Source organism: Nelumbo nucifera, chromosome 7 (assembly GCF_055504915.1).
Source record: "Nelumbo nucifera cultivar China Antique chromosome 7, China Antique-T2T, whole genome shotgun sequence".
Classification (NCBI taxonomy): domain Eukaryota; kingdom Viridiplantae; phylum Streptophyta; class Magnoliopsida; order Proteales; family Nelumbonaceae; genus Nelumbo; species Nelumbo nucifera.
Genome location: NC_142655.1, coordinates 7,827,761 through 7,848,509, shown reverse-complemented (window position 1 = coordinate 7,848,509; position 20,749 = coordinate 7,827,761). Strand labels below are relative to the sequence as shown.

General features: G+C 39.0%; 1 protein-coding gene across 3 annotated transcripts in view; it reads left to right on the top strand.

Moving 5' to 3' along the window:
• ABCA1 (ATP-binding cassette A1) overlaps positions 1 to 20,749 on the top strand; it is a 122,056-nt gene that overhangs the window by 62,445 nt on the left and 38,862 nt on the right. For all 3 annotated transcript variants that reach the window (XM_088891699.1, XM_088891700.1, XM_088891701.1), the window contains 10 exons: positions 1,627 to 1,668; positions 1,762 to 1,858; positions 2,116 to 2,243; positions 2,333 to 2,437; positions 7,692 to 7,838; positions 10,258 to 10,524; positions 10,640 to 10,775; positions 14,838 to 14,917; positions 15,035 to 15,142; positions 15,260 to 15,410. In XM_088891699.1, coding sequence (XP_088747825.1) covers positions 1,627 to 1,668; positions 1,762 to 1,858; positions 2,116 to 2,243; positions 2,333 to 2,437; positions 7,692 to 7,838; positions 10,258 to 10,524; positions 10,640 to 10,775; positions 14,838 to 14,917; positions 15,035 to 15,142; positions 15,260 to 15,410 — 1,261 coding nt within the window. The remainder of the gene's footprint in view (positions 1 to 1,626; positions 1,669 to 1,761; positions 1,859 to 2,115; positions 2,244 to 2,332; positions 2,438 to 7,691; positions 7,839 to 10,257; positions 10,525 to 10,639; positions 10,776 to 14,837; positions 14,918 to 15,034; positions 15,143 to 15,259; positions 15,411 to 20,749) is intronic.

Sequence of the window (20,749 nt, the reverse complement as noted above, 5' to 3'; positions counted from 1 at the left end):
CTTTTCTGTAGCATGTCATATGTGTTTTTCTTACCAAGGAATACTTCTCAACACAAAGCTTGTATTAGGTGGGATAGGTTTACACCAAATTTCCTTCACTGGAAAAGATAATGCCGCGGAGTTGGGGCGGACTAAAAGATTAAAGAAGGAAGCACAAGAGAACAAGCCATCAAGGGAGGGGATCCCAACCCTAGCATCAGGTGTGTTTGGTCCAAGTAAGCAGACTCCAAAGAGGACAACAAAGAAATGAGTGACTCACATTCATTATCCCTTAGGCTCCTCTTGAAACCAAAGTCACAGTTAATCCCTGTTGGGGATAAAGCACCAAACTTGAAGACAGACTCAAACTTGTAAGTTGTCAGGGAATAGAGGATTGGAAATTGTTGGCAAAGGGGCATGCCACCTACCCAAAAAGAGGACTTTACTCCCACATCCCACATGAAAGCGAATGGAGTTTAAGAATAAAGGGAGTACCTCTATTATTTCTTTCCACAGTGATTTTGAAGAAGTGTAAGAGTCCATCTTTGCATCCCAGACATTCTCCCCTAAACTATGTATGCTTTCAATGACTTTGTGCCACAACATATCTCCTTTAGGGGGAATCTCCAAAGCCACTTTCCTAGTAGCGCTGTATTCCTCTTAGTCAGATTCCCAATGCCTAATCCACCCTATTCCTTTGATTTACATACCTGCTCCCATTTTATCAAGTGACCCTTTCTTTCCTCCCCCGGTTCCAAAAGGTAGTCCCTCATAATCTTCTCTAACTGCTTAGCTATTTTGACCAGGATCCTAAAGGTGGATAGGTAATAATTAGGTAAATTTGCTAGAGTGGATTTAATTAGAGTTATTCTTCCCCCTAAAGAAATATATTTCCTTTTCCACATAGCCAGTTTTTTACGAAATATTTCTAGGATAGGTTTCCAGAAACTCTCTGCTCTTGGGTTTCCTCCCAACACTAGGCTAAGGTAATTTAGGGGTCACTCTTTCACCTCACAACCTAGGAATCTAGGATTTGTGCCCATAGTCCCGCTTCATTTTTTTTTGGTGGAGTCCCCCTTCAAGTTGGGTTATACATATCAATCATTCTGAACTTGTTACAAAGTTCAACATGATGAGGAGCAGGAACTCCTTTTATTAGGATATTGGCTAACTGATTTTTGGAAGTAATGCAAGGAGTACAAATGTCACCCATCACCAACTTTCTCTCTAATGAAGTCCTTGTTTACTTCAATATGCTTTGTTTTGTCATAAAGAATAGGGTTGTGAATGATACTAATAGTAGCCTTATTATCACAATATAGGGCCATAGGGTTGATACAGGAATTCCTAATACAGGCATCCTGCTATTCTTATGTTGTGCTTAGGGTTTTTCTTTGAAATATTTAATTTGATTTAATAAAGGTAATGTGCTTCTTTTTGCTCTAGTGAAGAAGTGTATGTTGTTAATTACATATTATGTTGGTTGCAAATATTATTTCATAAATTTAGCTCAAGCTGGACATACATTGTATAGTTTAAGATAACTAAAATATTTTCTATTACAAGTTTACTATGTAGTGATCTTGTATCATAGTTGGCGTGTTAGTAAATTTAATGCATAGTAGTATATGGTATTAATTGATGCAGGAACGTGAAGTAAAAGCAAAGCATCAGCAACTTATTAGTGGGGTATGTTTTCTCATTTAAAGAATTATATGTTCTCAAGGATGGTTCTTATATTATTTTATATTGTTGTATTAATCAAGATTAATATCTACTCAGGTGTCTGTACTGTCATATTGGACTTCCACGTACATATGGGACTTTATCAGCTTCTTGTTTCCTTCATCCTTTGCTATAATTCTCTTTTACATATTTGGTATACAATTTAACTAGACTTTCTCTCCAGAATATTGCAGTTCTTTCAATCATCTTGTATTCTTGGTGCTTGTCAGACTGACCTGATGATTGTAGTTCATTTTGTTTGATGTTATCAGAATTATTACATTATAATAGCTACTTCCTTTCTGTATCGCAACATCTTTTGACCAACTTTCTCATGGTTATGTTTAAACCTTATTTGATAGTTTAACCAAGAGAACAAAGGGAATTCATGGGTTTACTTTTTGTCTATAGGTCTGGATCAGTTCATAGGAAATGGTTGTTTCTTGCCAACTATCTTCTTGTTTCTAGAATATGGATTAGCAATCGCAGCATCAACATATTGTCTCACTTTTTTCTTTTCTGAGCACTCTATTGCGCAGGTTGCACTTCCTTTTCTTTTCCCATATAATTGTGACACCTCCTACTTCACACCCTCATGTGCATGCTAACAAATCTAAAATTATTGCAGAATGTGGTTCTTTTGGTACACCTGTTTACTGGACTCATTCTCATGGTTATTTCATTCATAATGGGGCTTATTCCAGCAACTGAACATGCAAACTTGTTTCTTAAGGTTAGTGTACTTAAAACATTTTAGAATCATTGCATTTATGACTGTAGTTTAATGTGACACTGAATGTTAGTTTTCTCTTATGACTCTTACATATATATTTCCTTCGTCTTTTTCAAATAAATTTTGTCATATATTTAAAATTTACTATTATTTTGGGTTGGGTATCTACAGAATCATACTAATTTGGCTGTTGTGTAAGGTTGAGAAAGAGAACCTCTATATCCAAGAATTGCTGTTTACATAATTATGCCACTAGTCTTTTACTGCTTTATTAACACCCCTAGAAGGAAAAAAAAAGACAGAAAACAAAGAGTCAGAGTGCTTACCATAAAAGAAAAGAAAAGATTAGGCCTACAGTAAATTCCCTATTATTGTTATTATTGTTGTTGTTGGTGTTGTTGTTATTAATATTAATATTATTATTATTACTCATGTTGACTAGTCTCTGTGTTTTTCTTCTACCCTTTTCCCCTTTAAACCGTTTTTTATTTTGCTTGAAGAAAATATTTTATTAAGAAAAAGTGACAAACAAACACACAATTACACTGACAGAGTACCAAGACCAAATTGGAGGGTTTCCACAAAACTCCCTTTGATTAACGGCACTCATACCGTCAACAATATGAGAAGCTTTTACAGGACCTGTAGCTGTTTCAAAAATAATACCCCAGTTTTTAACCATCTATAAGACATCACAAAGAATAAACTATACTTAAATAGGGCATCCTACAAGGGAATTTACCCAATACTTTGCTATCAGTCTCCAAAATTGTATTATTTAAAGCAAGTTTTTGCTAGGATCACTCCTTTCATAATATCTACAGAGCTTCAGCTGCAGCCAAGCTGGAAAATGAATTTTCTGCAATGAAGTCCATTACATTCTCTATCAACTACACCAAACCTCATAAAACCCATTGATTTAAAAAGTGTGCCTAGGTGCATAGATGAGGCACATTTTAAGGTATTCACCTTGCCTAGGCCCCAGGCACAACACTTTCAAAAGGCGCATGCCTAGTTCACCTTCGCTTCAGGGCCTCGTACTCAGCTTCATTGTTGGAGGTAGGGAAGTTGAACCGCAGCGCATATTCCAACTTGTTGTTTGGGGTGGGAATATGAGGTCGGCTCCACTTCCTTTGGCATTGGAGGATCCATCCATGAACAAAATCCAAGTAAGCCGAGGCCTCTCATCCTCTTCGGGGGCCTGGCCGGGGGCACGGCTGAAAGTGCATTTGACCAAGAAGTCCGCCAACGCTTGTGCTTTTATTGCGGGCCTCGACTGATAGTGTAAGTCAAACTCTGATAGCTCGACGACCCACTTGGTTTGCCAACCCGAGGTCTCAGGTTTGCAGAGCACTAACTTGAGGGGTTGGTTGGTCAGTACCGAGATGCTGTGAGCCTAGAAGTAGGGCCTCAGTTACCTGGTCTCGGCATCACAAAGGACCTTGTCGACATAATAAATTGGCCTCTGAATTCCTTTGTCCTCTCGTACTAGAACTGTGTTGACGGCCTCGTCCCCGGTTGAGAGGTATAAGAATAGGGTCTCTCCTAGGAGGGGCCGCATGAGCAAAGGAGGTGACGTGAGGTAGAACTTCAATTCTTCAAAGGCTTTCCGGCACTCTTCAATCCATTGGAATTCCTTGAGCTTCTTGATAGCTCAAAAGAAAGGTATGCAGCGGTCGGCTGACTTAGACATGAATCGACTGAGGGTTGCAACTCGACCAATGAGTCTCTGAGTTTCCTTGATGGACCAAGGGGGCTCCATGACAAGTATGGCTTGTATTTTCTCGGGGTTGGTCTTTATGCCTTGTTGGGTGACCACAAAGCCCAAAAACTTGCCCGAGGTGACGCAAAAGGCACTCTTGTTGGGGTTCAATTTCATGTTGTACTTCCTTAGCACCTCAAAGGTCTCGCCGAGGTCCAAGGTGTGCTAGCTAGCTTTTAGGCTTTTCACCACCATGTCGTCGACGTAGGCCTCGACATTCCTCCCCATCTGGTCCTTGAATATCTTATTAACTAGCCATTGGTAGGTGGCCCTGGCATTCTCCAGTCTAAAAGGCATCACTTTGTAGCAGTAGGTGCTGTGCTCGGTGATGAACGAGGTCTTCTCCTCGTCACCGGGGTGCATCTTGATCTAGTTGTACACGGTGAAAGCGTTCATGAAGCTTAACAACTCGTACCCTGTGGTGGCGATGATGAGGTGGCCAATCCTCGACAAAGGAAAGTTGTCTTTGGGGTAGGCCTTGTTGAGATCTCTCAGATGAAGCTGACGTCGAGTAACTTATCCACCTCCTCTCCAATGGCTTTCCAACGCTTTGGTGCAAAGTTCCTCTTCTTTTGTCGAACTGGCCTACAACTCGGGTCCACGCTTAGCCAGTTCAGAAAGTGTCCTGAGGGAGGCGTGACCTGACTCGTACCGCCTTCTTGAAGGAAGGTGGAGTCCATATGGATGGCCAAACCATGTTGGATGATTGGGTGAAATTTCAAAAATTTTCTTTCAACCTTCCGGGAATCTTATTCCCAGTTTTAGAAAAACTGCATTGTTCTAGGATCGATCTTACATTGAAACCGGATCAGATTTGAAACAAGAGGGAGATGTATACCTGATACGGATTCCACAAATGTAGCTCCCAAAGTGGTAGTTCACGCCCAAATCAAATCCCAAAACCAACTTCCACTGAAGATGGTGCAGCTTGGAGTGAAGCCGGTTCAACAACTTAGTTTTGAGCAAAACTGCAATCCAACACCTTGGATCGAACTAGGGAGGTGAGCACGAGATTTCTCTGAATTTTTCTTGCAAAAATCAGAGAGAAAGAACTGATCTTTATCAGTCCCAAGTTGTAGTCGAACTGGGAGAAAACCAGGAGACAAGGGTGCAGAGAGGACCAGAAATTGCAAAAATATGAAGCTGTCTTGGACTGGTCCACCCCCTCCTCTTTTATAATCTCTTATGGAGCTATCTCCTAATCTAATTAGGAGATAATCCAGGTCCAAATCAGATTTGGACTCTCTTTAGAGATAGACCTTATCTTCTTATAAGATTAGGTGCTCCATACCCAGATCCAAACCTAGATTCACCCCATGTCACATGACAGCTTAAGCAGTTATGTGACATCTTGATTAATCATATTAATCATGGGCTTTAGGCCCATTGGATGTATGGCTCATGACCCAAGAGTGTTGCTGGCCTATTTAGGTTTAATTTGTATGGCATGGGACCCCAACAATGACCTCACATAAGCCCACATGGGTTCGGCCCAACATCTGTGAAAAGGCCTGGCTGAATTCACTACCGAATGCAGTGAACCCCTAAGCTCATCACTATGGGCTCAAATGGGCCCAACATTTACTATTAAATGATCCTTGAATCCAGCCATCCTGTGAAAACCCAAGAATAATGGACTTAAGTAAGATATAGCCCATCTGGTAATCAGTCCTTAATGGTTTCTTACTCTTAACCTCTTAGCCCATAATGATCAAACACTGCCCAACAGGAAAGGACCTCTCCCCTGACTACAAGGTGCAGTGTCACACTCTCTGCTCGGATGGATCACAGGAATTAAAACCTTTTGCAAACACTTTTCTTAAAACATAATATATATATATATATCATATAAATATATTTTGCAAAACAAATCTTAAACACGGTTGAAATCCACTACCGGCAGTTTAAGTTTCCATCAGAGAGAGTGCAGTCCCGATCATTCACTTTGTCTGACGAAGGGGCTGATCCTATCACTATGACCACACACTCAAGTGAATTCTCAGACTGCCCCAACATACCCAGGTTTTGACCCCCAAAGGATCTCAATGATTGGCGTATTAAAGATAGCCCGATCCGACACCTAGTGGAGTACCATAATCAAGTCTAGGGGTTATGTGTAACTTTCCAATTTTGTCCATCAGTCTCTAAGGTCCAGGGCATAACTGGAAAGTGGTCCGGGTTTAGTGCTTCAATCAAACACACACTACATGTGCTTCGGGTCTAACCCTAGCAGCTGAGGCCGATTGGTCCAATCTGTAAATAAGAGAACACACGTTAGAGGCCCCAGGTGTTATCCTAGGGGCGGAGACTCTAACGGTCAAGTTAGCCAAGTACTTAGAGAGGGGTCGGACTAGGCAAGAGACGAGAGCTTAGAGTTTAGTCCTTAATAGCCGGGAATGGTAATCTAGATCATTACCTTGAAGTGAGTGCCCCCTTTTAAAGCTAACCTTGCCGTAGGAGTGGTTGGAAGCTGTTGGTGATGTGTGGCTAGGATTTGATCTGGTCCATGCCATGTGGTGCAATCTGAGGCATGCCAAGTATTTCTAATCAGTATGAAACTGAAAAGTGAGGGTGAGGACAAGACACCCTCCATTGAGAGATTAATATCCGCATATAGATACCTCTCTTGTCAATATATGCTTCATTTGAATCCAATTCCATATTATTTTCAAAATCAGCTTCCGATGATGATTACCTATTTCATTTCTAGTAAGCAAGGAGAAGATTGTAAAATATAAGGTATGAACATTTGTACAAAGAGAAATGACTACTAACAAAAGTGTCACATTAGATACCGAAGGATACAAACTTATCAGCTTGTATTCCTTTTTTGTAGTACTTATCAGCATATATTCTCCCTCCAAATTTGGACCTTTTAAGCTATTAGAGGATTTTTGGACCTTTTAAGCAAAAGGCGCATATTTAAAATACTGCTAAAGTTCTCTCCAGAAGTTAGGGATGCCCTAGGGCCTGGTCTTAATCACATCTCAACGTTGTTATTTCTTTTCCCTTGAAGATACTACAAAGCAGTGTAATTAAAGATTGCGTAGGAATTTTGGAGGCCTACCACCTAAGCAAACAAACTAGTTGGGTGGTATAGTTATCAAAATCTTAGTACAAATAACTCTTTATTCCCCTCCCCACGGCTATTAATATGATTGTGTATACCTCATTTTGAACCAGGGAGGTTATTCAAAAATCTTGTCTTTTAATGAAAATCAAGTGTAAGTTGTCATTTAACCATTTTATAATTCAATTTGCAGTTTAATATTTTACAATTTACATATAATTATACATTATGATAATCTTATATATTGTTACACGTTTATTTATTCATTTTTCTCACCTAGACATTGCCTTGTCACCTTAACATGAATTTACCTTGCCATGTCATAGTGCCTTAACATTGCCTAGCTGCCTCAACTGCTACAATCATTCATTAATCTTCAAATGCATAACCTCTTTTACTGATATTTGTATAATTTATGGCAGAACTTTTTTAGATTATCACCAGGGTTCTGTTTTGCGGATGGGCTTGCTTCATTGGCTCTTCGACGACAAGGATTTAAACATGGATCTGATGATGGAATTCTTGACTGGAATGTGACTGGTGCTTCTATCTGTTATTTAGGTGTTGAGGTCCTGTCTTGATCTTGTACATTGTGCATGTCTTTTTTCCTCTTTTGTTCTCTCATAGATAGATTAGATAGGTACCAACAACATAATATATCTCTCCCATCTAACTAGTGGTTGAGGAACAATCAGTGTGCCTGATATGAAACCATACTGATCTAAACAAGACATATAAATTTATTTTGGGTTGGCTAACTAGATTAGTTTCTTGAATTCTATATCTTCCAGTTTGTGTTTGTTTGGTAATATACTGCAATTACAGTAGCGAGATTATATAGTGTGCCTCCTTTATTTTTTAAAGTTGGAATGTTATATTATTAAAAAAACTTGCACATTATTGATTTTACCCCTTGCTTCTTATGTAAAATTTGATATTTTTGTACAATGTAAAATATCTACATGGACATGCAATGCACCAGCATTGTAAGAGTTAACCTCTTAGACTCTTAAAGGGATAGGAAGGATTCCTATTAATAATTTTATAACATATGTGGCTTTGGAACTACCTAAAATATATTGGGGGGGGGTTTATTTGGATGATTGGTTCTTTAATGAAACTACGAAAGAAGAGGAAGAGAGGAAATATGGGGCTGAATCCCCACTGGCAATTTAGTATGTGGAAATCTGACCATTTTTGTTAATGAATGTGAATGCTCAAGGGCCTTCCTCTCGGGTTCAGGTTGGGTTGGGTTGCTCAAGGCCTCATCCCTAACCTAACCCAAAGCCGGAATTCCTGTTAATAACTTTATAACATATGTGGCTTTGGAACTACCTAAAATATATTGGGGGGGTTATTTGGATGATTGGTTCTTTAACGAAACTACGAAAGAAGAGGAAGAGAGGAAATATGGGGCTGAATCGACACTGGCAATTTAGTATGTGGAAATCTGGCCATTTTTGTTAATGAATGTGAATTGCTCAAGGGCCTTCCTCTTGGGTTCAGGTTAGGTTGGGTTGCTCAAGGCCTCATCCCTAACCTAACCCAAAGCCGGGTTCACGTTTTTAAACCCTAACCCTTTAATACAACCTGACGTTTTTGGAATGGGTTCAGGCTAACCAGATAATCCACACCAAGTTGCACCCCTACCATCCATTATTGGTGTTGCTTTGTGTCACCCCAAGTAAAAGAAGCCCAATTGTTCTATGCATAGGTACAAGGTACTGTTGCACTCGAACTTATAAAATTGATTATGAGGAGGCATTCTTTCCAATAGCCAAAATGAATACCATCAGAATTATACTCTCTCAGTGAACAAAGCTTGGCCACTTCATTTACTTGATATAAAGTACATATCACTGTATGCAAATTAAAGGAAGAAAGAAAATGTCTGTTCTACCTAAAAGTGACTCTTCCTAATCAGGAAGGCAAGTGTGAAGGTTAAAGAAAGCAATTTATGGGCTGAAGCAGTCTCTAAGGTTCTAGTTTGGGGGAGTCATATTGTTAAAAAGTGAGGATTTAGTAAAGTCATGCCTATCATACACTCTTTGTAAGGAAGAAGAGAGAAGCCGCTACCATCCTTATTGTGTAATGGGATAGTCTCTAGGTCCTCTAAAATATTTCTTATCCATATCAAAAGAGGACATTTTTATTTTCCAGAGAATTAAGCCCTCTACAAGAAACAAGAAAGCTTGGAACAAGACCAATAGGTATACCCATGGATCTGAATTTGAAGTTAGAAGACTGTAGTGGAGAGCCTGTTTAGTATGTGAGAAGATTTCAACAACTTACAGGGAAGTTAATATATCTTTCTCTTACAAATCTATTGAGCTAGTTTATGCACTCTCCTAGGGCTCCACATCTGGATGCTTGGAGAAGTAATAAGCAATTAGTGATGGCAAGATCTAGTGCAGAAGCTGCATGCCATGCCATGGCTTTGGGTGCTTGTGAACTATTGTGGTTGAAGATATTACTGTATGACTATCAATAAAAAAATGAGAGATTTGCATAAAATGTTTAACTGGTTTTTTAGTTTCAATTGAATCAACATGCTGTGGTACAATTCAGAAAAGGAATATCAAGACAAATGGAGGATATATGACAAAGTTGACTACTGCATAAAAGCATATTGATTTTTCCACACATCAGTCTTTAATGCTTAATATCAATTTATATTAACACAAAGCAATGAAAAAAAGTAAAAATAATTGCAATTTGGTATCAGTACATAGTGTCCATGCACATATTGTTAGATTCAATACCCATTTTGTATGTCAGCTCAACTTAACTAATTCGCTTCCAAACTGTATGGTGTCAGTTAATACCTATATTGGTATGTCTGCCTATGAAATTGGAATTAGATACCTTCTATGTCATCTGTTGTAGTCTAACATTTGATATTTACAATCTGTTTCAACGTTGTCATATTTTCTTACTTGCATACAATGAATTAAATCTCTCTCTTTCAAATTTTGTCATCTGCAACAGAGTATTGTTTACTTCATTTTCACAATTGGGCTTGAACTCTTGCCTCCTCACAAGTTAACATCTTACACAATGAAGAAATGGTGGAAGACTTTTAGAAATCACCCTGATGGCTCTTCCCAGAGTCTTTTAGAACCCTTTCTGAAATCATCATCATCTCAAGTTTCTGCTTTTGATGTTGATGAAGATGTAGATGTGCAGGCCGAAAGACACAGAGTGCTTTCTGGTTCTGCTGAAAATGCTATAATCTACTTGCAAAATCTTCGGAAGGTACTTTATTTTGTGGTTTATGTAACTAAACTTTTTATCAAATTGGAGCATCTTCCTTCTGATTTTGTGATATAACTTTTCATGTGATGTAGCCAATCTCTAATTCCAATTTCAGGTCTATCCTGGAGGAAGGAATCAGACTGAAAAAGTTGCAGTTCATTCATTAAGTTTCTCTGTTCAAGAAGGAGAATGCTTTGGTTTTCTAGGAACAAATGGAGCTGGGAAAACTACCACCTTATCAATGTTATCTGGTATATGAGATTTCTTATTAATTTTTTTCTCCATCAAGTAAAAATGTCTCACAAATATTTTTTTTTTGTTTTTGATGATCTTTATAAGATGGCTACAGGAACAACAATGTTGTATGGAATGGGGTTTGGGGTAATCAAGAAATAACACACCCATAAAATGAGTGTTAAGGATTTTATGATATCAATATAGATGAGAAGCAGGACTAAGATAGAATTAGAATTTAGAGGCTTTCATGGAAACCTAGATATAATCTCTATAGGTGATGAAATGAGGGTTAGTCTAACATAGTTTTAGCCGTGCACATAGAAAATTGCTGTTCCAAGTGGTTACATATATACATACATACATACATATAGTCATATATATATATTTGAAGATCAATAAAGAAAAAAATCATTCAATCGGTCAGAAAAAATACAATGTTTTGGTGACAAGAAGTCACCCCAACTCTTACAAAGGAGAGCCAAAGAAGAAACAAAAAGATTACAATTGGACTTGAGCATTCAAAGTGTTCCAGAAGTCATCTCCGAATTTTGCTTTGCTTAATCCTTTGAATTCTGGCAAAACTAAAACCCACCCTACAATCCTTGAACTGATTGCAGCCCCTAACTCTTTGTTGCTTCTCGATTTCCCTTCGAATATTCTCTTATTTCTTTCCTCCAGGCTTCCCAGCATATAGCGAAAGAAATACAGCTCCAGATGATTTTTATTTTGATGCTTCCATTCACCCTCGTCTAGTAGCCAAATATCTCCATACAATCACTAGGATCCCATCCATCCATGTTCAACAGCTTGAAAAATTAGGCCCAAATAGTCCTAATGAATCTGCGGTGCACCAGTAGGCGAAGGATAGGTTCCTCTTCAGACAAGCAAAGCGGGCTTCTACTAGAAAACTGATGGCCTTTCTTTTTTCAGATTGTCTTGAGTCAGGATACTTAGGGGGTGTGAACGGATCGAATTCGAATAAAATCAGGCAATATTCGAATTCGAATCCGATTAGGAAGTTTGACATACGAATTCGATTCGATATCCAACGGATATTGAAAATTAATATTCGAATTCAAATTCGATTAAATATCCAAATATTCGATTCAATTCGAATTCGAATTCAACCAATTAATTATTTTAGGGTAATTCGAATCCGATTAGGAAGTTTGACATACGAATTCGATTCGATATCCAACGGATATTGAAAATTAATATTCGAATTCAAATTTGATTAAATATCCAAATATTCGATTCAATTCGAATTCGAATTCAACCAATTAATTATTTTAGGGTAATTAATAAATATATAACATAAATATTTTATTTATATAAAGTATATAAATATATAAATTATTTATATAATTTAATTACTATATATATAAATTATATAAAACATTTAAATATTTCATATATTATATATAAGAATTAAATAATTGGTCAAATTCAGATATTTATTGAATCAAATTAGGTCATATCCAAATTCGAATCCAATTAGCTATTCAGTATGAACAGGATATTCGAATTTGACCAATTAGATATTCAAATTATCCGAATTTGATTCAATTATGTCGAATCTCGAATTCGAAATCGGATTTTCGAATACCGTTGACACCGCTAAGGATACTTCCCATTGAAATGAGCCAAGCAAAAGGCTCCACCCTTGGGGGAACTGACTTCCCCTAAACCCCTTTAACTGAATTAGGCTCTACCTGATTTTTGGACAGAGCATTATATAGAGACTTGACAGAAAATCTTCCGTTTCTATTTTCTTTCCACCATATAGCATCTGGAAGGTGATGGGTTCACTTCCACCTCTTGAAGCTTCTCCAACAGCCCCACACATTCCTCTGTCTCCCAATTCAACAGAGGTCGGCTGAATATTCGAATTTGACCAATTAGATATTCGAATTATCCGAATTTGATTCGATTATGTCGAATCTCGAATTCGAAATCGGATTTTCGAATACCGTTGACACTGCTAAGGATACTTCCCATTGAAATGAGCCAAGCAAAAGCCACCACCCTTGGGGGAACTGACTTCCCCTAAACCCCTTTACCTGAATTAGGCTCTACCTGATTTCTGGACAGAGCATTATATAGAGACTTGACAGAAAATCTTCCGTTTCTATTTTCTTTCCACCATCTAGCATCTGGAAGGTGATGGGTTCACTTCCACCTCTTGAAGCTTCTCCAACAGCCCCACACATTCCTCTGTCTCCCAATTCAACAGAGGTCTTCTGAGTTCAGGACACCACACCACGCCCAATTGCAAAATTTAGCATTGAGAAATAGGTACACCCTTCTTACTTAGACTGTAAAGCTTAGGACATAGCTCACACAACTTTTCAACCCCAATCCAGTTATCCTCCCAAAATCTCACACTTGAATCATTCCCCATCTTCCAATAAAAGAAAAGGTTGAATCAAAGAGTTAAATTTCATGATCCCTTTCCAGAACTCACTCCATAAGTAGATCAAATTTCCCTTACATCCCACCCAAATTTCACCACTCCATATTTTCAGGCCACCACCCTTCTCCATAGAGTGTTTCCCTCTCTTTACCAAACCTCCGAACCCATTTCCCCAACAAGGCCTTATTAAAAGTTCCCACCCTTCTCACTCCCAATCCCCCATCCTTCTTCGCCCTACAAACCAGGTTCCAACTCACCAAATGGTATTTCTTTTTCTCCACCTTTAGATTCCAAAGAAAATCTCTGTAATTTTTCAATTTCTTCTTGAACCGAAGCTGGAGCCTTAAGCAAAGACAAGTAGTAAATTTTTTATTTTTTTTGAAAATAAGACAATTAGTAAATGGGTAATGGATAGAACACACTTTATTAAAGTGATTTTTCCTCCAAAGGAGAGGTATTTGCCTTTCCAACCTGCCAACCTTTGTTCAATGTGATCAATAACAGGTTTCCAAACATGTGGAGCTGCTGCCCTAGCCCCAATGGGGAGCCCAAGATATGATAAAGGGAACTCTCCAATGAGGCATCCTAAAGCCCCAGCACATTCCTCCAAACAGGCCTGCTGAATATCTCCCACCCCAATCATCACACACTTACTTAGGTTGATTTTTAACCCCAAGAGCAATTGGAAGCTTTCGAGGATTCCTCTCAAGTTGTAAGCTTGTTCTACAGATGCATCCATGAAGATCAAAGTGTCATCAAAATATTGAAGATGAGAAATGTCTAAACTAGAAAATCCAATCTTGAAACCAGCCGACAAATCTGTATCTACTTCTACTCTATTCGATACTTCCACTACTAGGGCAAATAGAAAGGGGGATAAAGGATCCCCTTGCCTCAAACCCCTCGAAGCCTCAAGGAATTTTGTTGACACTCCATTAACCAAAGTTGAAAAGGATACTGATGAGATGCACACAAACATCCAACTTCTCCATTTCTCCCCAAAACCCATTCTACTTAGCACTTCCTCCAAGAAACCCCATTCTACATGATCATATGCCTTCCAAATCCATTTTGCAAATTACTCCACCTTCCCCACTTCTTATCCTTGCATCTACACATTTGCTTGCAATCAGAATCCCATCCAAAATCTGACGCCCATGTACAAAAGCGATCTGAGTGGGACCCACCACCATATAAAGGACCTCTTTCAACCCATCCAAGTGGTTATATGCATTAGAGGTTCCAACTTCCAAGTCAAAGAAGACTATAAATGGCTATAAATCTGTGGTGTGCTCAGCAGAAACATAAAAAAGGCAGCCCAGTGCATGAGGCTTCCACCAATGTGGAGTCTGGGGAGGGACAGATGTATGCAGCCTTACCCCCTACAAATACACAGAGAAGCTGTTTCCAAAATTTGAACCCTGGTAACTGAGGTCGCAATGGAGCCAACCCAACCATTGTGCCAAGGTCCACCTGCTAAGCAGAAACATTAGTCTTCTAAATTTGGAAAGAGGATATTGATTCTTTCTTAATACATATTATATATAACTGTTGAAAATTCTCACATCATTAGACAAGTATGGGATTTTTAGATTTTTGTAATCAGAATTATCCATTATAAAAATTTATTTTCTTCTAATATTTTTCTGAATGTTGCATACAGGGGAAGAGTGTCCAACAGATGGAACTGCTTATATTTTTGGCAATGATATATGTTCAAAGCCCAAGACTGCTCGTCGACATGTATTTTTTAACATCATCACTTCATTTATTTTTGCAATGACATGGTCATTAATCATTATTTAAAAACATTAGGATGAAACCTAGATCAAATGATCCTATTGTGTTTTACATGCCCAGATTGGTTACTGCCCACAATTTGATGCGCTGCTGGAGTTTCTAACAGTCCAAGAGCATCTTGAGCTTTATGCAAGAATTAAAGGAGTTTCAGAAAACAGAATGAAAGATGTATGGAATACCAAAACCTAATATTTTGCTAATCTCATCCTTATCATAAAATGCTTACACCAACAGAATTTCTTCTATCTTTCCCATATTTATAATGACATCCATCTGATTGGGCAGGTTGTCATGGAAAAGTTGGTGGAATTTGATTTGTTCAAGCATTCTAACAAACCGTCATTTTCTCTTAGTGGAGGAAACAAACGCAAACTATCTGTTGCAATTGCTATGATTGGAAATCCTCCTATAGTTATTCTCGATGAGCCATCTACAGGTCTTGTCCTCACTAATTATTGCTTTCTAGAGAAAATTTTAATGATGTTTAATATCTCAATTTGTTTCTAAAGTAAACCATAATGTTGCTTTTGACATGTCATGCTTGATTATATGGAACATTATATGGACATTTTATGAACTTACATTTAGGCTCTGCCAGTATTATATTTCTACTACAATAATTTCTAATTTTTTTTTTGTTTTTTTTGGATAATTAACTGAAATTTTATTAAAACTAATAAAAAGGGGAGCAAACACAACAAAGCAAGGGGAGGAGTAAAATCTCTTAATCCTCCCTGAGAATAAACTTATAATACAACATTGCCCAACAGAGACTGACCCTTCGTACCCCTTGTTTAGAAAGTGCATCCACAAAGGAGTTTGCACTTCTCTTAATCCACTGAAGCTTAATCTCCATGTCCTGGGTCGGCCATTTAAACCTCTTTTTCTCATTTGAGAACTTCCATATCCCTTTCTCTTCCTTTTACAGCCAGCCAATGATCAACATCGAGTCACCTTCCACAACCAATTTTCTGATATTTAATTCCTTTGCTCTCTTTATCCCTTTCAAAACCACCATTACCTCAGTTCTTAGGGAATCCCCTATGTAGAGAACACTGATGTGGACCCCACTATGTTCGTATGGCAGCACAGCATGTATTCTTTGTTAGTTATGTCAGTGTTAGGTGGTAGTTATTTCAGTTTTGTTGTTACAGCTTGTTATTTCAGCTTTATTATTAGTTTATTTGCCATGTAAGCATTAAGGGCAATTCAGCCTTTTTTTTACAATTAGTAAACATATAAATATTAAGAGTGGGTCGGCAGATTGATTCTATTCGACCCTCTCTCCTTTTCTAAAACCCTTCGTGTGCTTCTGCTTTCTCCCTCTTTTCTTCTTCTTTTCTCCATCTGAAATCTTTCTTTTACTTTCGGATTCAAGACTGATTGTAGTCTTGATCGACTACTTGGTATCAGAGCCAATCTAGGGTTCCTCATGTGTGTCTAATCCAGCCGACCACATGAGAATTGCCTAGGGCTGGAAGCTTAGAAAGAACTGTTCATTGGCTGATTCTTGGAGGTTACCAGAAGGGTTTAGCAGCTGTCCAAAGGCTTGTAGAGGCTTGGAGAGTGTTTTGGTAATCAGGAAGAATCAGAGAAGGTTAAAAGGATCAATATTAGGGTTCAGGCCAAGATTGAAGGTGGCGATCAGAGTTTTCTGGGTAAGTTTTTTATCTTTTCTTGAGACCCTCATCAGTCAAAGATAGATTGGACTTATCTAGAAGGAGCGGTTGAGCTTTCCCTTATTTTCTCAGAGGCGATCAGAGTTCTCTGGTTTTTTTCTAGGGTTTGTTCTTAACCCTACGACCAGACTTGACTGTGGACCTATTTGGAAGGTGCGGCTGAGAATTGTTTTTGTTCTCACAAAGATTTCTTCAAGTTTTCCTTAACCCTATGATCAAACCTGATCTTTATCACCTTTTGGGTAATTCCTAAATCTGTTTCAGCATTTCATATTGTTTTCTATGTGAGTTCTAGACTTGTTTCAACTTCAAAACCTGTTTTTGGGTGTGAGAACCTTTATCAAGAAATGGACTGCTTACACTCAGAACTGTCGATTGGTTTCAGATCAGATCTGAACCGAGTTCATACAGAATTTTGTTTTCCCCTTGTTTGTGGAAGACCTAGGCTGGCTGTTATCAGTTGTTTAAGTGTTGTTTTCTATTACAGTAGCTTTAAAAGCCTTTGATCGCTAATTCTTAACCAAGAATGGAGTTCAAGAATCAGGGGGAAGGTGTTTTTGGGACTAGCAATTCTGGTAATATGTCTGAGACTGCATTTCAGATTACAACTGTGAGGTTTGAAGGATCCAACTACTTAGAATGGGCCCAATCAGCCATGATGGCTATTGGGGGTAGAGGAAAACTTAACTACCTATTGGGAGATGTGGAAGAACCATCCAAGGAGGACCAAATGTATACCAAGTGGATTCAGGAGAACTACTTGGCTATGACATGGCTGTGCAACTCTATGCAGTCACATATTAGCCGAAACTATTTGTGGGCAAAAGCAGCCAAGGAGATCTGGGATGTCATGAAAGAGACCTACTCCCAACCCCTTAATGTTGCTAGGGCCTATGAATTGAAGTGTGAGGTTAATAACCTCAAGCAAGGAGAGAAACCAGTCACTGTTTACTTCTCTACTTTGAAATCTCTGTGGCATGAAATTGACCATCTGGAAGCACTTGAGTGGGAAAGTCAGAAGGATGCACAGACTCATAGAAAACAAGTTGAGATTAATAGGGTTTTTGAATTCCTGACTGGTTTGAATTCTGATTATGATATTGTGAGACAACAGATACTAACAAGGGACAGTGTGACCTTATCTCAAGCCTACTCATTGGTGCAATAGTGAAGAGACCAGGAGGAAGGTTATGATGCAGCATCAGCCCTTCCCACCAGCCTTGGCAGCAGTTAAGCCTAAGTCTGGGGGTGATACAGAAAGGGATATGAAGAAGGAAGATAAGCGGGATCTAGTGTGTGGACATTGCAAGAAACCTAAGCATACTAAAGACACATGTTGGAAACTGCACCCTCATCTAGTCCCAGCAAAACTGAGGAACAAAAGGGGTAATGCTCATATGGCTGTTAATACCGATTCTGCATCCTCATCAGGCACAAAAGGCACGCCTCTAGGCACCTTAGCTGCTGTTCGGGCTGCCCTAACAAAGTTGGAAAAGGAGGTTGGGAATTCAGCTCAGTCATCATCAGCTCCTTCCACATCAGCCTTTGCTCATTCAGGTACTCGGACCTCAGCTTATCATGCTTCAGCTCCAGGTAACATTGAACATTGTTGGGTAATAGACTCAGGTGCATCTGACCATATGAATAGTTTGCCATCACTGTTCACTACCTATCACTTATCTTCTGGTAGAGATAAAGTGTCCATTGCTGATGGTTCCCTTGTTCCCATTTCTGGCAAGGGAGACATCAAGTTGTCTAATACCATTTCCTTATCCTCAGTTTTGCATGTTGCTAAGCTTGAAACTAACTTGCTTTCAGTCAGTAGTATTACAAAACATCAGAACTGTTCAGTAACCTTCTTCCTTGGGACTGGCCATGAGACGAATGGGATCTATCTGCTTGGAGAGAGTTCTCATTGGAAAGATCATGAAGATAAGAAGTCTTTTGTTTCTCAGTCTATTAGTCCAGTTATGCTTTGGCATAATCGGTGAGGTCATTTATCATTTCGGTCTTTGAAGAGTTTGTTTCCTAATTTGTTTGAGTTTGTTCAGATGTCAAATTTAAGATGTGAGAGTTGTGAGCTTGCAAAGCATTGTAAAACATCTTTATTCCTTGAGTAATAAAAGAAGTAGTAATTCTTTTGATGTTGTGCACACCGATGTTTGGGGCCCGTATCACATCCCTTCTATGGGGGCGTACAGATATTTCTTGTTGTTTGTTGATGACTATACCCGTTTTTCTTGGGTTTACCTTATGCGTTCTCGAGATGAGGTTCCTGCTCTAACCCAAACCTTTCATCAAATGATTTTAACCCATTTCGGGGTCAAAATCAAAATCATCAGATCTGATAATGCGAGAGAATACTTTACCAAGCCAATGGCCTCTTATCTACTTGATCATGGGATTATTCACTAGAGTACTTGTCCTTGTACACCACAGCAGAATGGGGTTGCCGAGAGGAAGAATAGGCACATTTTGGAGGTGGCTAGAAGCATTATGTTTACCTCCAATGTGCCTATCCGTTTCTAGGACGATGCTATTCCCACAGTAGTGTATCTCATTAATCGAGTTCCTTCACGGGTTCTTGACATGAAGCCTCCGTTTACCCTTCTATACCCAGATGAAGAATTATTTACTGTTCCCCTTAAAACCTTTGGTTGCACCTACTTTGTTTAGATTCTTGGACTTCATCATTCCAAATTTGACCCTAAGGCCTCCAAATGCATTTTTCTCGGTTATGCACAAAATCAAAAGGGTTATTGCTGCTATGAACCTACTTCCTGGAGGAGATTTGTCTCGATGGATGTTACTTTCTTTGAGGAGGTACCCTATTACCCTAGGGTTTCTCCTCAGGGGGAGAGTAGTGAGAATGGGGTTTGTGAGAGTGGGGTTAACTCATCTGAAGTTCCTTTACCCATTTCATTGAGTGATGAGGGATGTAATGGAGAGGGTTGTCAGAGGTGTCAGGAGTTGAAAGTCTATCATAGGCGGTGGAGGCAGGTTGATTTTGGTCATCAGCAGTCCAGGCCAGCCCCAGTTCCTTCTACGGATCCAGATCCAGGTACTACAGTCCCCTTATCAGATCCAGGTCCCACTGAGATACCTTCCACTGTTGCTACTTCACTTTCTTTGGATGACCTTGACCTCCCTATTGCAGTCCGTAAAGGGAAATGGCGTTGCACCACATCCACAACTCACTGTATTTCCCAGTTTCTGTCCTATGATCGCCTATCTCCCTCTTACAGGTTCTTTCTCACATCCATTGCTGATATTCCTATTCCCAGAACAGTGCAAGAAGCCTTGTCAATTCCTGAGTGGAAAGATGCAATGAAGGTTGAAATGAATGCCCTTCTGAGGAATAATACTTGGGAGCTAGTTGACCAGCCCAAAGGAAAGAAACCAATTGGATGTAGATGGGTATTTACCGTGAAACATAATAATGATGGTTCCATTGAAAGGTATAAAGCCCGGTTAGTTGCAAAAGGATTTACCCAGACTTATGGTATAGACTATTTGGAGACTTTTGCTCCAGTGGCAAAGATGACCACTATTCGAGTTTTGTTAACCCTTGCAGCCAGTTATTCTTAGCCCTTGTTCCAGATGGATGTTAAAAATGCCTTCCTAAATGGAGACTTACAGGAAGAAGTCTACATGCAATTACCTCCTGGATTTTATGTTGCAGAGACAGGTAAGAAGGTTTGCCGGCTGAATAAAGCCTTGTATGGACTAAGCAGTCCCCAGAGCTTGGTTTGATAGATTTAGACAAGCCCTTGAAAAATTCGGCTATATACAAGCCCAGTCAGACCATACATTGTTCATTAAAAGAGTGGACTCCTCTTTGACCTTGCTTGCTGTATATGTGGATGATATTGTGGTGACAGGAAATGATAATAGTGAGATTGAGTCCCTCAAACAACTCCTTCATCAAGAGTTTGAGGCGAAAGATCTGGGTGAGCTACGATACTTCTTGGGTATTGAGGTTGCTAGATCTAAACACGGGATCTTTATTTCTCAAATGAAGTATGTTCTAGATCTGTTAGCAGAAACTAGAAAGTTGGGTGTTAAGCCTGCAGATACACCCATTGAACAAAATCAC